The sequence below is a fragment of the Pangasianodon hypophthalmus genome, chromosome 18, assembly GCF_027358585.1.
Source record: "Pangasianodon hypophthalmus isolate fPanHyp1 chromosome 18, fPanHyp1.pri, whole genome shotgun sequence".
In the NCBI taxonomy this organism is placed as follows: Eukaryota; Metazoa; Chordata; class Actinopteri; order Siluriformes; family Pangasiidae; genus Pangasianodon; species Pangasianodon hypophthalmus.
In genome coordinates, this window is record NC_069727.1 from 13,589,926 (window position 1) to 13,604,788 (window position 14,863).

General features: G+C 38.5%; 1 protein-coding gene across 2 annotated transcripts in view; it reads left to right on the forward strand.

Annotated features, from left to right (window-relative positions):
* The first annotated feature begins 3,409 nt into the window (after positions 1-3,409).
* Positions 3,410-14,863, forward strand: part of gramd4a (GRAM domain containing 4a) — a 46,737-nt gene continuing 35,283 nt past the window's right edge. For both annotated transcript variants that reach the window (XM_053241822.1, XM_026923313.3), the window contains exons 1-2: positions 3,410-3,632; positions 11,766-11,973. In XM_053241822.1, the coding sequence (XP_053097797.1) occupies positions 3,604-3,632; positions 11,766-11,973 (237 nt within the window). In that variant the 5' untranslated portion in view covers positions 3,410-3,603. The remainder of the gene's footprint in view (positions 3,633-11,765; positions 11,974-14,863) is intronic.

Consider the following 14,863-nt stretch of genomic DNA (forward strand, 5'->3'; position numbering starts at 1 on the left):
GCTCTCACGAGAGGCAGGTGGTGTGCCAGACCTGAAACTATTCAGCATTTATTTTGGTTAGTCCAATGGTAAAAACTTTCTGGATTGAGTTACTAACTTTTATTTAAAAAGAGACCATTATTGTGGTATCTGCAGACAATTTCAAAATGCAAAAACTTGAAAGCTATGTGGCCTTTATCTTTATTTAATATGTTTTTTATTTTGCACCATGTTCCCCTGACAACCTTTACGTGTACTCGTTTGAGTTGTATTCTTTGTTGAAAAAAAAAACACCTTTCCTACACAAATTACTTTCACAGGGAATGGATTAATTGAAGCATATCTTTATTTATTTATTTATTTATTTATTTATTTATTTTAATAATGGAGTGGCGTGTGACAGAAGATGGGAAGTAAGCTTTGGGTGCCACCTAATGGTCATAATATAGAATTACATTTTTTTTTTTTTTTTGCAAAATGATGTCTTTAAGATGTCCTCTGAAGGTCCTCCAAAGTTAAACGTTAAACCTTATAAAAATTTGAAAGGTTATGAGGATGCTATTTTGTAGGATCCAGTAAACTGTACAAATGACATTCTTTTAAGATCTTCTTCCTGCTATTGATGAAGCGTTTACAAGCCATATCACCAACACAGGACCAAACATGTACATGGTTAAATGTCCTCACATTTTAAAACATATATAGGACCCATGTTTAACATTTATAAAGTTACCAGAGAATGTAAATGTGCTGTGTTTATGTTCAACAGACAGTTCTTTTCTTGTATTTTAACTGTCTTCCAGGCTGCACTACAATTTTCCTGTATCAAATAATCTGAATACTACTGAAACAGCTGCAAAGAAAGAAAACTGTGACCTATCTGGTAGGAGAATCCCTTGGATATCAATATTGAATTCGTGTAGAATTCAGGAGTTTTTTTTCTTCACTGCTGAACAATAGAGCTACCAGCTACCAGTTCAATCTGGTCATACTGGTAGACCATCTTTGCCAGCTGGGTAGAAAGGAATCAGGTTCTCTACTGCCACGACTAATGCTACATTGTAAACAAGTCCTTCTTAAGAAAAGAACAAGAGTAATGCAGTTAGAAAATCTCAATAATTCATTTATTCAAATAAGAAGGAAGCTGGAAAATTACTAACCAGCTATAATAGACGGTCTACCAGCTTCATCAGCCTCAGGCTGTATTTTTGGTAGCTGTTCAAACCAAGCTAGATTTTTCAGCAGGGCTGCTATATCCACATCAATTAGGCTTTAAATTAAACTGTGTAAACAGGTGGATTGGATGTTCAAAACAAATCAGGAAAAAAAAACTAAATCTTCTCTCAAAAATAACTTTATATGCTAATACAGTATGCAATATGCAACACAATTATATGCAATACAAGTTCAGGTCTTTTCAGTTCTATTCATTAAAAGATTTATTGAAGTTAAACATTTATTTCTTCTTGTGTCTTCACAACAGCTTCACAATCAAAATGCCATACTAATGCTGTATTCCCTAGAGGTCTTCCTTGTAGGGACCCTTGTGGATGCTTTCTTGTGCACTGCTATGAATATGCAATTTTGATGTCTGAGCTTTCAGTTGCCTCAAGGGCTTTTCATGCTGTCTGCTTGTTGTAGGATGGTATGTCTGCAATTCGCTAAATGCCATTACACCAGAAGGATTCTGTAGGGCAGAGGCTGCTGGTGAATAAACAGCTCAGAAGAGTTTGGGCTAAAGGTCACACAAGTAATGCTATTTTCTTTGGAGTTGCTGTAATGAACAGTGACAGATGGCACAATTCTACAGTGGTTAACGTTTGCTATTACTGGATTAAGCAACTGCACAAAAGAGATGTTTTACCAGTAGAATAAGCTTTAGAAGACAGGATTAGGTATATGTATACAGTTAAAACAACCAGTTTGATAGTGGCAATCGTTCAATTTTGTTTCACCTTCTTTTTGTGAAAATTCAAAAGATTTTAGTGCAATCCAAGTAAATTCCCAATATGGCATGAGCTGTAACACTCAGCATTTCAACAAAATGGCATTGATTAAATCATGATAGGTATATCAAAAATTCATTCCATTCATCCTCACCACTTATCCTACACAGTGGGGGGAGCCTGGAGCCTATCCCAGGGGACTCAGAGCACAAGGCGGGGGACACCCTGGACAAGGTGCCAACCCACTGCAGGGCACAATCACACACACACACATACACACACACACTATGGACAATTCGGAAATGCCATTCAGCCTACAATGCACGTCTTGGGACTGGGAGAGGAAACCAGAGTACCCGGAGGAAACCCCTGAAGCACGGGGAGAACACGCACACCCAGGACAGAGGAGGGATACGAACCCCACCCCACCCCGGCTGTGCGAGGCAACAGTGCTAACCACTAAGCCACCATGCCCTGATGAATCTGGAGCCTATCCTGAGAACAATAAGAATTTGGGAATACATGCTGGATGGAACTCCAGTTCATCGCAGGGCATAGAATGTTACAATTACTACAATCTCTAAGAATGTCGATTATATATTAACCTTGGATTAGTAAGATTAGTAAGTGTCTAACTTTTTTGGGCAGACTGCAGTGCTGTAACTAATCAGCGGTATGGCATCTAGGCCATAGGTTCCCAGCCCTGGTCCTGGAGAACTCCCTGCCATGCACATTTGAGTGTTTCTCTGCTCCCTGATCAAATTAATCAGCTAATAAACAGTCTTCCTGAATTGAAGTGGGTGTGTTAGAGCAGGAGAATACTAAGACAAAGGGTACTCTAAAACCAGGGTTGGGAACCTGTGCACAAGGGCTATTTAATACTTTTTTTTTTTTATTCGAGTTCAAATCCCAACACCACCAATCTGCCACTGCTGGGCCCTTGAGCAAGGCCCTTAATCATCAGCTGCTCAGTTGTATAAATGAGATAATTGTAAGTCACCCTGGACAAGGGCGTCTGCCAAATGCCATAAATGTAAACGTAAATGTGCTTTTGGTGAACATCATGTAAACTAATGTGGGGTGTTCAGTCTTATCCGGAAAGCGTCTGTGTGGGTGCAGGGTTTCATTCCAACCAAAGCAGAAGCCATACCTGAGGCTACTGAAAGCCAAGATCAGCTGATTAAACAGATGGAATCAGGTGTGGCTCCTGCTTGATTGGAATGAAAACCTGCACCCACACTGCACTTTTATGGATAAGATCTGTGTTGTTATCATTTTCTAAACACAGAAAGAGATTACTGGCTGCCAACATTTTAGGAAAGCCAAAATGCATTCCAGAATAATACCTTAAATATAAAATACAAAATAATGTCCAGTAAGTACAGAAGTAAATGAAGTGATGTACGGCCCCTTTAAGAGACCAAGCGTGAGTGTGATGTCATGTCCTGCTCCGGCTCGAGCGCTGGTTAAATCAACAGGAGGCGGGCACGCGCGCTCTCCGGCTCACTGCCTCATCCGCTCTGACAGCTCAGACGCACTTTCCAGCGAGGGTTTATTGCGATGCTGGAGCTCGAATAGCGGCCTGACAGCGACCGAATTCGGGGGAAATTACTGTCTTTTATTTGTCATTTCTAGCAGGTGCACAAGGACGTTTTACCAGACACAGACCTCCGCGTTAATGAAACTTCGCTCCGATTCCAGAGCTGGGTAAGAGATTTACTCTGAATATTCCGACTCACTGTAATGAACCGACTCTGAGTCAAATTAACCGACTCCTTGTACATGCGACCAGAAACCTTATTACACAGGCTACAGTTTTCATTTCCACTGTGAGTGTCCAAATAAAACAACATTTCTGTGGTTTAGAATGCCTTATGTGAGGATAATAATAAAACTTACAGCTCTGGATAACTGTCAGTAACATATATCTACAAATCAAACATAACAGGACACTGGAAAATTAAAATAATTAAATTAAAAAAAAAAAAATTTTTAACTTGTGGATCGATTCAGTCGCTCACCTGAAAGAGTCGTTCATGAAGAATCGATTCATCCGCGATTCATCCATCACCATCCGAGTCAGGGAAATGTGTCATCTCATCCCTTCTTTCTCTGTAATAATCTACATTATCACTGACCCTGATCATCAAAGCACTGATGAATTATGGTTATTAGTATAGTTAGTTAGTATAGTGTTTCTGTTCAGGGAAGATATGATATTAGTTTAGATGTTGATCAGGGTCAGGGTTAGTTCTGTTTATTTTCACCTTCATTCCTTCCTGGATCTATAGAGGCTCCTGCATTTAGTTCATTTTCACATGATTTCTAAATGTTTTCTAATGATCCTAATTTTAGCCTTCACAACTGAATTGTGTAATAAATATATTATTACAGGGAGAATAAGTGTAGGCTCAAGAGCTGCACACTGATATCACCTGATGTAGTAAATGAATAATAAATGTATAGTAATACTAATAGTACATTAGTAGTACATGAATGCATAACTAGGGCATTAGAAACACATTAAGACAATTTTTTGCTCACTGTGATCAGTCAAAGTACTGAATGAGGCCAGATTTAGTTTTATTACTCGAAGAGACGCCTCGAGCCGGTATAGTCCGCTCTGATCTACTCTGGTCTAGTACATGTTCTCTTATGAAAGACATGATTTAAGCTGGTACTTTTTGTCAGCCTTATTTTTAACACCTTTTCATCACAGGAAATAAGGAACATTATTCGCTTTGTGGCTGCATAGCCGTGTTTTACAGCTTTTTATTGAGCTCACTGGTGATTTCACTGCTGGGTGGAGGTACTAACACATTCACAGAGTGTTTTGATGTTTTCTTCACCTCCACCAGTTCTTTCTTCCATCAGCTTCTTTCTTCCTAAATAAACATGCCAAAGATGTTTCCCTGCAAAACCCCACCTGGAGTCTTTAATAGAGAATAATTCGTTATCATTTTCACGAAATAAATCCCAGCACTGTGATCAAATGATTTTATTTCACTCGTAGAGGTTTATTTTGTGATAATGACCAGCATACTTTATTTACCAAATGAAAATTTTACCCAGGATATTAATCCAAATTAATTGCCAGAACTTTATTAACAGTTCCAAGCTTTGGCTAGGGATAAAAACGTATATAGTATATGATTACGTAATGCAAAGACCTGCAAAACAATGTAGATAAATGTTAAATAAAACACTATTTTTTTGTGAAACGAAATATGAATGGAACTTGTTGTGACTTTCTTTTTGATAATCAGCTATGCTAACAAATACCAACTGTTTCAAGAACAACACAAGGGAGGTGAAATGGTAGCAGGATCTGGAGATTAATTATATAGAGTCAGCAGTGTGTTCTTCTAAAACAATAGTCCTTCAAATGCTTTAATTTACCAGACAGAATGAATTATTCCTCAGAGCTGTGTAATAAGTAAGGGAGAAAACACAACAAGGCACACTGTTAAAAGAAAATAACCCATGGCAAGGTGGTGTCATGTGGTCCGGTGTGAAACGGAGGTCCATTACAACCCCTAAATTATTTTCCTATAACAGCATGTGTTACGTGTTTTATTCTTCTTATACCACAACAGTTGCCAACTATATGAATGCCATGTCCTTATTATCTGTTTATACAGTAGTTGGATTTAATGTTGTCGAACATCTACAAGACACTTATCACTTTCACTTTCATTGTTATAATCAATCCCTCTCTCACCAGCCTCTTTTTTCTTCCTCGTACTCTCTTGAGGTTAATAAGACAAAAAACACTTGGTCCTGAAGACTTTCCAGTGGCAGAATACTTACTGATAAAAGGCTCTGACACTAGAGACTCCTTCCATGAACGTTAAATAAACGTCTGCTAACAGAAAACTTCACCATATAAATCACTGTATGTTGCTCTTTGTTAAATAACGTTTTTTAAAAAAATCTGTTTATTTATTATTAGCCGTAGATGATGTGTAGCGTCCACAGTACATGGCCTGTGAATGAGTTGTTACTATAGAAACGATAGTATTGAAATGAGCGTGTTAATATGAACCTGTGATTTGAATTACAGCGGGCAGTACTGTCAGAGTCGTACTGTTTTAGAAAATTAAGCAAGACCTCTGACCGGTCAGATTTGAGAATTCATCAATGCTATGGTGTAGGCTTTGGTAGACTGCTGCAATTTTTTGTTTATAAAGAGTGGACTTGGAGCATGTGTGTATAAAATTACCAGAGAATGAAAGAAAAAAATTCAAGAACAACAATCTGTTTTTCTTGTACCACCCCAGTCTGACAGTGATGTATTTTTTTTTTTTTTTGACATAGCCTTCTTTTGCAATGCTTGGCTTGTGTTTTCTTGTGCTTTGCCAGGTCCAATTTACATAAATTATTGGCAAACTAAAGACTGTAGGAGAAAATGGGGCCACAAACACAATGTGTTTGTACTACCACCTGATTAGATCATGAATGGGGGAAATGTTCTCCTAGTCATTGAGGCACTGAGGCATGCAGTTTGTGACCTGATAGCTGTGCCATTAGCCTGAGTGTATTCTAACTCTGTATACACTGCTCTCAATGAGAAGTCCTTGCTGAGAGTCAGTAGGCATCGTGGCCACTATGAACCTGAGACCTGGTAAGCAGTAGGAACTGGAACATTTAGTCTTAAACTCTGTACAAGCATTCTCTCTCTCCACAGGAAGTTGTGCTGGCAGCTAAATGTAATTATTCCCTTTCCAATAATGGACTGTTAAGTGCTCTTACTCTCATCTGTGTGTGTGTGTGTACTCGCTACAAGAGGTTCTCTGGAAAGGAGCAGCAGCACCTGGAGAACATCTTTAAGTGCCAGTTCCATCAACACCAGTTTTTCTCAACACGGCTCAGATGTGCAGGGCGCAGTGAGAGGAGTTGAAGTCATGTTTAAGTCATGATGCGATGAATGGTTGCATTTAGTTTGGATTGTTTGGAGTGTGGATTGTAAAGCACTGAGCATTATGAGCGGAGGTGTTTTTTTTTTTTGCTTGGGCAAAAGAGCTTTTAATGGTCTTAACAACACATCATTGGCCAGAAAATGAGCAAGAATTAAGTATTATATTCTGAGATTTTCTGAGTATTATATATGTATATATTCTGAGAGCTCCTGTGCCACCAATTGCTCATTTACTTTTGCTGCAGTGAACTGTTCGGGGGAAAACTAGAACCAGGGAAAAACTAGAAACACTTACATGGACTTCTTATACGCAAAGGTAAAATCATGATAATATTATTATTATCATGATAAAATGTTTCATGTAAAATTCAGACTAACACATGTCTGGGTGTATAAGATTTTCCAAAAATATCTCCTGGGATGTTTTAAAGATTAGTCATTATTTGGTTATCTGCCACACGTGATTTCTTTAAACATTTAACAAAATCAAAAGGAAAAGCTCCCATACTAACTTCCTTTATCTATTTGTTTAATTCTTGCTAATTTCCTGACCAGTGATTTATTGTTAAGACCATTAAAAGCTTAATATTTTGCCATTTTGGGATTGGCCCATTTTTTATTTTTTGCCCAGGAGTGTACAGTAAATGGCTGTAGCTAGCGACAGTTAATATGTTACAGCCCCAGTGACGATGAAAACAAAAAAAAAAGATGTTATTCGTTTATTAATTTATTTTGTACATATATTCCCACAAGTGAACATAATTGAACTTTTAAACATGAAGGGTGATGTATTGGCTTTAATGTACCAAGCATAGATGTGATAATGTTCTAGAAACGTGGCTCGAGCTGCGCAGATCAAAAGTGGTTGAGTGGGCGGGGCACTGTGTGCTCTTGTGGTAGGCAGATATCATGCCTAGGCTACACAAAAAGCATCCTGTGGTCTTAAGTAGCCTAGTTTATGTGAACCACATTGCAACCAGCATAACAAGACGTGAGATTGTGCAACATAAACAGAAAATAAAATAAAAACAACTGTGCACACCTTTGTCAGTTCTCAAAGCTCAGCATAATCTTAAACATATCCAGCAACCTGTGGGACCTTGTCCTGCTGATCTGTGCCCCCTCTGCTGCCTCCTTTTATCTGAGTGTTTGTCCAGAAATCCAGAAAATTCTGCCACGAATATGGAGTTGGTTTCTAAACCTAATGTCAAATGTTATTATGCAATGAAAAGCTGTGATGGCCTTCTTTTTTTAATGCAACACCTTCACAGACATGATCTTAACTTACATATTATTAAGGCTGAAAGGAAGTCCACAAGACTCCTACTGGGGGATTTTGCCACACTTCAATATATAAGACATAACTGATATATTGAATGCCATCCTACTGCAGATTATATTTATGTATGAGTGGGATTCTAAGCCATACCCACACCAAGACACTGATCAGTGTACTGGTCCTCTGACCAAGACACTTGAGACCCACATCAAGACTTTTATTGAGACTCAGATCAAGACTCTGAATACTGAGACCTAGACCAAGACCTTGAGTATTGGAACCCAGACCAAGACCTTTATTCAAACCTAGGCCAAGACAGTGAGTAATGAGAGGACTCAGAGAATTGAGACCTAGACCAAGAGTCCACAGGGCAGGGGTGACTTAGTGGTTAAGGCTTTGTAACCATCGGAAGGTCATGATTTTAAATACCAGCATTTCCAAGCTGCTCCTGAGCAAGAGCTGAGCTAATGGGGCCTTGAGCAAGACCCCTAAGCCCTCAATTGTACAGCTGTGTCCTATATCAATTGTAACTTTGTATAAAAGCCATAACCAATTAAGTAAAATGTAAAGACTTCTGTTGAGACTGAGATCAAGACTGTGAGTATCAAGATCCAGACCAAGACTCACATGATATTCAGGCCCAGATGAAGACTCTGGGAATTGAAAGCCATTCCATAACCTTGAATATTTATACCCAGATCAAGATTTCGAGTATTGAGACCCAGAACTAGAAGGCTGTAAGAAAGTGCATAACATGTCCGATGTGGTCATTTTATTTTTGCAATAGTGACAAGTGCTTACCTTTGGTATAAAATATCAGTGGTTTACTGGTTTCATAGAGGTTCTTTATGTGAAGTGTGATATATCCAAATTTCTCATGACACTACATATGAAGAATCAGTATGAAAATGACAAAACCAGGAAGGTTGACTTAAGACTGGAGCCCAGACCAATCGTACCCAGAGTATTGAGACTCAGACGAAGACTCCGACCAGATTACCACCCAGATCAAGACTCAGACCAGAGTGAAACCCACACTGAGATTGAGATCAGATTGAGACCCACACTAAGACTCAGGCTAGATTGAGACCCAGATTGAGATTATGCCAGTTGGGATCTACACAAAAAAATCACAAAAAAGAGTAATGAGACCCAAACCAAGATGGCAGTAAAATAGTGCATAATGTATCAAATGCAGAAATTTTATTTTGCATTCATAACAGGTGCCTATCTTTGGCATCATGTCAGTTGTTTACTTGTTTTGTAGATGTCCTTCACATGATATGTTATTTGGCATGACACTAAGTGTCAGTGGCATGACACTCTAAAGGATGTAAAGGATGGTATAAAAATGGCAAAACTAGGAAGAGTGCCAAATTAGCTGCCAGTACCTTGTGATTATGTGGATGTGAGCTTTGCTTTCTCCTGTTTAACTCAGTATGACTGTCTGATGAGTCACAGACTGATCCTGTCTCTCGCTCTCGCTTTCATTACTCACCAACACATGCACAGAGCTCAGTTATGGCAGGGGAATTAGGTCACCTCTTACAGCTGTTCATTATTATTATTGTTATTATTATTATTATTATTATTATTATTATTATTATTATTATTATTATTATCATTAGGGGGCCAAGCACCGAAGGTGTGTAGGCACCCTATTGTTATTCTACCTTTTCTTCTTCTTCTGTCTAGGGTGGTGATGGCAGCGCATAGAACTGTCTGGTAAAATGTTGTGAAATTTAGCACACTGATTGGGGAGTGTCCAAGGAACATTCTGACCAAATTTGGACCAAGTGCTGCCAAGGCTCTAATGCCACCATCAGGTCAAATTTGAGCCTAATTTGGAAGTATGCTTATGGTCATAACTTTTGAACCTTGTGTCCAAAATTTAAAAGCCAGGCATTCCTGGATTTCCTGGGTTGAGACGAGTTAAACACAACCTATGACGTCAATTTCTACCTAATTAGATTTTCCTCCATCTTGGATTTTTTCAGAAACAGTTTTTTCGCTACTCCTCCCACAGACTTTGTCTAATCATCATCAAATTTGGCACACATCATCTTCAGAGTAAGCCGCACGAAAGAATTTTGAATACTTCAAACGGTTTGTCCGTAATGGGCCAACGAATCTGACAGCAAAGCCACGAAACAGGAAGTGAGGCTGTATCTCAGCAAGGTCTTTGGGTACTGTCACAAAACTTGGTAGGCATCTTCAGGACCATGACCTGAGGCAATGCAACAAATTTCATGCCACCGCCACCTACAGGTCAAAAGTAACAATAACATGCTAAAAATGCTTACATCTAAATGTCTTTTTTGCTACTCTTTTTACAAATTTTGTCCAATCTTCACTGAATTTGGCTCACATCATCTTTAGACCTGTCTGAAAAAAGTTATGAAAGGAATTTTGATATTCAAAACTGTTCACCTGTAACATGCTGGCAAATGAAAAAAAAAAAAAACAGGATGTGAGGGTGTATCTGAGCAATGCATCTACGTATCATCATGAAACTTGATTTGTATCTTCAGGACCATGCCCTGAATGTACCCAAGAAGTTTCGTGACTGTGCCACTTTGTGGTCAAGAGTTTGTGCTAAGTTCACATTTCCTTTTTCCTATAATTCCCTGGGCTATGCTGAAGTGATCGCTCACCGAATGTCGAATCAACAACAAATTATGGCATACAACATCTTCAGGCCAACCTGGATAAAAGCTTCAAAACCTTTCACCCATAATGGACTGGAAAATGCATGAAACTACAAATCATTCTTGAATCCCTTTGCCTATAGTTGTGGCTCTGCTTTCCTGTGATTGCTTATGCAACAATTGTAGCGCGTCTGTGAATGTGTGGCTCACCGAGTCTGGTTGCTTGGCCCCCGAAAATACGATGCTTGCAGCTTTAATTATTATTATTATTATTATTACTATTAATGATAATAGTAACAAATATGTTTTACGTGTAGTGTGTTTTTTCTAGACTCGAAGTTCCCAAAAAAAGGAAAAAAGAAGCAAGAAAATACAAAATGTCAAAAGTGATATAATTTTAGCAATATTACAGAGATCAAAAAAAGATCTGATTAGTATTCAGTTGCAATGTGAGCTGGCTGTGAAAAGTATGACATAAAGTTTCAAACCAGAGGATGGAGATACTGGTGTTCTCTATAGCTAGGCTTAAACAATTTAATTTAATTCTTTTACCAATGGATGACTTTGTCCCATTCTCAGTGACTTTGTAACTTCTGTTTTCGAACAGTTGAGTTTCAGAAAGTTGTGCTGCATCCATATTTTGATGTCATCTAAGCAAGGAGAGAGGATCGTTGTGGAATGAGTCATGCTGGTTTAGGTGGATATGAAAATTTGTAGCTTTGTCTTCTGCATAACAGTGAAATCCTAGCCCACGTTATGTATCCAAGAAGCAGTGCCTTGTTTAACCAGCACTGTTTCCCATAAGAGTATTGCTCATACACACACACTGTCATTGCGAAGTGAAAGATTTTGCACACTGCACGCTACGTTACTGTTTTGGATGGCAAGGCAGCATAACATTATAATCTCTTATTGTCACACTGGATGTTAGGAGCATGGTGTGAAATTGAAAGTGTTCTTTAGTTTTATTTATTGATCTCTTTTCTTTTTTGCAGAGTTGGCGTACACCATGCTAAGGTAAAGCCTAAGCTGGCTGTGTTGAACATGTTAAAGAGGCTGGACAAAATAAGGTTCCGAGGGTCGAAGCGTGATGAGTTCCTGGATCTGGCTGAGTCTCCTACCGCCTCGGATAACGAAGGCATCGAGGACATTCTGATGAAGCCTCGGCTTTCCTTACGAGACTCAGAAGAGCTGAGAGAACCAGTAAGTCAATCATTCCAAACTCGAATACAGGTGGCCTTCGAACCCAGTTGAAATTCAGATGCAGTTGGGCTTATTCAGTTAGCCTTACGTAACTCAAATTAAGTTAGCTTTTTTCAACTCAGTTATTGTGACCCAATTTAAATTTATTTAGCCTCACCTACTGTAACTCAACCAGCTGTCACTCAAACCCCATTAGCCTTATTAAGTAAAACAGTTAGCTTTAAGATTTTAGATATAAATTCAGTTAACTTACTGTTCAGGTACTTAGTGCAACTCAAATCCAATAAGCTGTCACTCAAACTCGACTAGCCTTACCTAACCAAAAAACAGTTAGCTTTACCCAGTTTAAATTCAGTTAGCCTTAGCTACTGCAGCTTAAACCTGATTAGCCATCACTCAAACCTGGTTAGCCTTATCTAACTCAAACTCCATTAGTTTACACAATTTCAATTCACTTATCCTTGCCTAACTCAAATTCAATTTTAACTTCTTATTCAAAACTAAAACCCAGCTAGCTTTACCAAACTTAAATACAGCTGAAACATTGGGAATAATAATAACAAAATAAAAATATAACAAAATAATTGTTTTAATTTTCTACTCTGAATTCTGGTTTGCTTGTTTTTGTGAATGTTTTTGGCTTTATATCTGTCTGGATGAATGAGACTATTTCTGACTGGCTTTATTGCTAGACACAGCCAAGGTCACGGTCTTTGTTACCACTTATTTTGTATGTCTGAGGTTTATTAAATGGTATGTTATGTAAAACATCTCACCTAAGAACACCAGACTACTAGCAGTAGGTTGATTTTGTGAAAGGAATCTCAGTTGCTTGTCTTTTCGGCATTGGAAATGTGATTCTTTGAGTAATTAACTGAGTGGTACAGTGGGCGAAATGCACTCGATGTCGACAACGAGTGTCTAGTTTCTACTAAACACAGAGGCAGATGTTGTTTGGTGTACTGCCCTGTGCCTGGCATGTGTTGTTGGATTAACTGAGCTAATTCAAAGCCCAGAGAGAGATGGAGAGATGCTCTGGTGTTGATAGACATTCAGCCAAGAGCTTGCTTGATGCCCCTGCCTTCCTGTTTATTCAGCCCTCTTCCTGTTGACTTTGTGCTGAGGGAGGATCCAATAGATTAAACACGCCACCGTGACCAAGCCTGGCGTCTCCATCAACGAGCAGAGAAGAGCTCACAGCCTCAGAGACTAACTCCAAATGTAACTGCTCCATAGCCCAACTTTTCCCTATTAATTACCTAGTCATTCTTTATGGATAATAGATGAAGGCCCGTGCTGAAATGTGATTTATCTTGTAGATGTTCTCTGACTTAAGAGATTAAACCCCATATCTGGGCAGTGTGATCCTCTGTGTGTGTTTTTGTGTGTTCTGCTTATTTTTGAAGCATTTCCCATGATGAAATATATTAGATTAGTCATCATGTTGTGTAAGTGCCACGTGAGGACAGTTTCTCTTTCTTATCTTCCACATGCGAGGTGACCTTGCACTTTCTCTATTTCTTTATTTCTCAGTTTAACTTCTTTATTCGTTATTTATTCTTTAATCTTTTGTATTACTTTTATGTTTTGTTTGTTTTGCTCTCTTCTTGTTTTGTGCTTTTTCTTCTTTGCCTCCATTCCTTTCTCCTTTTCTGTTCTCTCTCTCTCTCTCTCTCTCTCTCTCTCTGTTTCAGTCTTGACAATACTATATAGCCTTTTTTGCTCTCTTCTCTTCTCTTCTCTTCTCTTCTCTCCTCTCCCCTTCTCCTCTCTTCTCTTCTCTTCTCCTCTCTTCTCCTCTCTTCTCTTCTCTCCTCTCCTCTGATGGGTGGTAGACAGAGAGTGGGCGTTCATGTGAAAGTTCTCTGTGGAGGAGGAACCAAGTGCTCCCTGCGCTATTTCTTCCACTGCTGTTTTTTTTCCACGTAGCCGCCTCCTATCAGACCACATAGAAGTTTAAAATAGGTTTTGACCCTTTGAGCTGAAATGTGTGTTGATCTAATGATAATCTAATGTGGGCTAGAGTGAAAGAGTCTGGTGTGACATAAATATAAAAAAAAAAAAAATAAAATGTGTACATATAAGACACACATTTAGCAATTCTGCAAAATTACATTTTAGGAATTACACACCACCAAAAATTATTTTTGAAATAATTTGAACTTTTTGTTTAGTTGTAGCTTCTACATTGGTGTTTAAATGTAAGTCTTTGCCTCAGTTTGGATAATAATTAGATAAAGCCGTCAGCCGAATGAGCAAATGAGCAAACGTGTTCACGTGTTCTTGTTCTATATCTAAGAGTTGATAAAAGTTTTATTTTAAATTAACTGCTGTTGTTATATAGTGAGTACAGAGCTTTTTTTTTATCTTTCATGCATGTATGAACCATGTCATTTCTGACACATTTACTCCAGATATCTGCTGATGTGGTATTTGGAAGCTGTAGGCTCACCTGCTCTTTGTTTCAACCTGTTTATCTGGAAAAGAGCAAAGAGAAAGGCTAGGAAACAGTGTAGTATAAATATCCCAGTGTAGCTACAGAAAAACATTGGCTTCTGATGCCACTACATGTCACTTCTCAAACCATATCACCTTTCCTTTAAAAAAATAAATGGAACATCAAATGGGCCCAATCCCATGGAGTTGCTGTGGTCACTTTTTCATTTCTCTCGTCTGGCAGCAGTTGGAGGGCAGACAATCATTTATAGTGTAGTGGGTGAAATGATTGTGATGCAATACTCCTTTCATTTCATTTCATTTTAATTCATTTTCACTTCACTTGGAGTCATTTGTCTGTTTTTGTCAAGGGATTTGGGGTAAAGCTGAAGAAAGATAAAATGTGTATAAACATGACTCCACTCAATCTAACTCCACACAACAAGCAAGTACA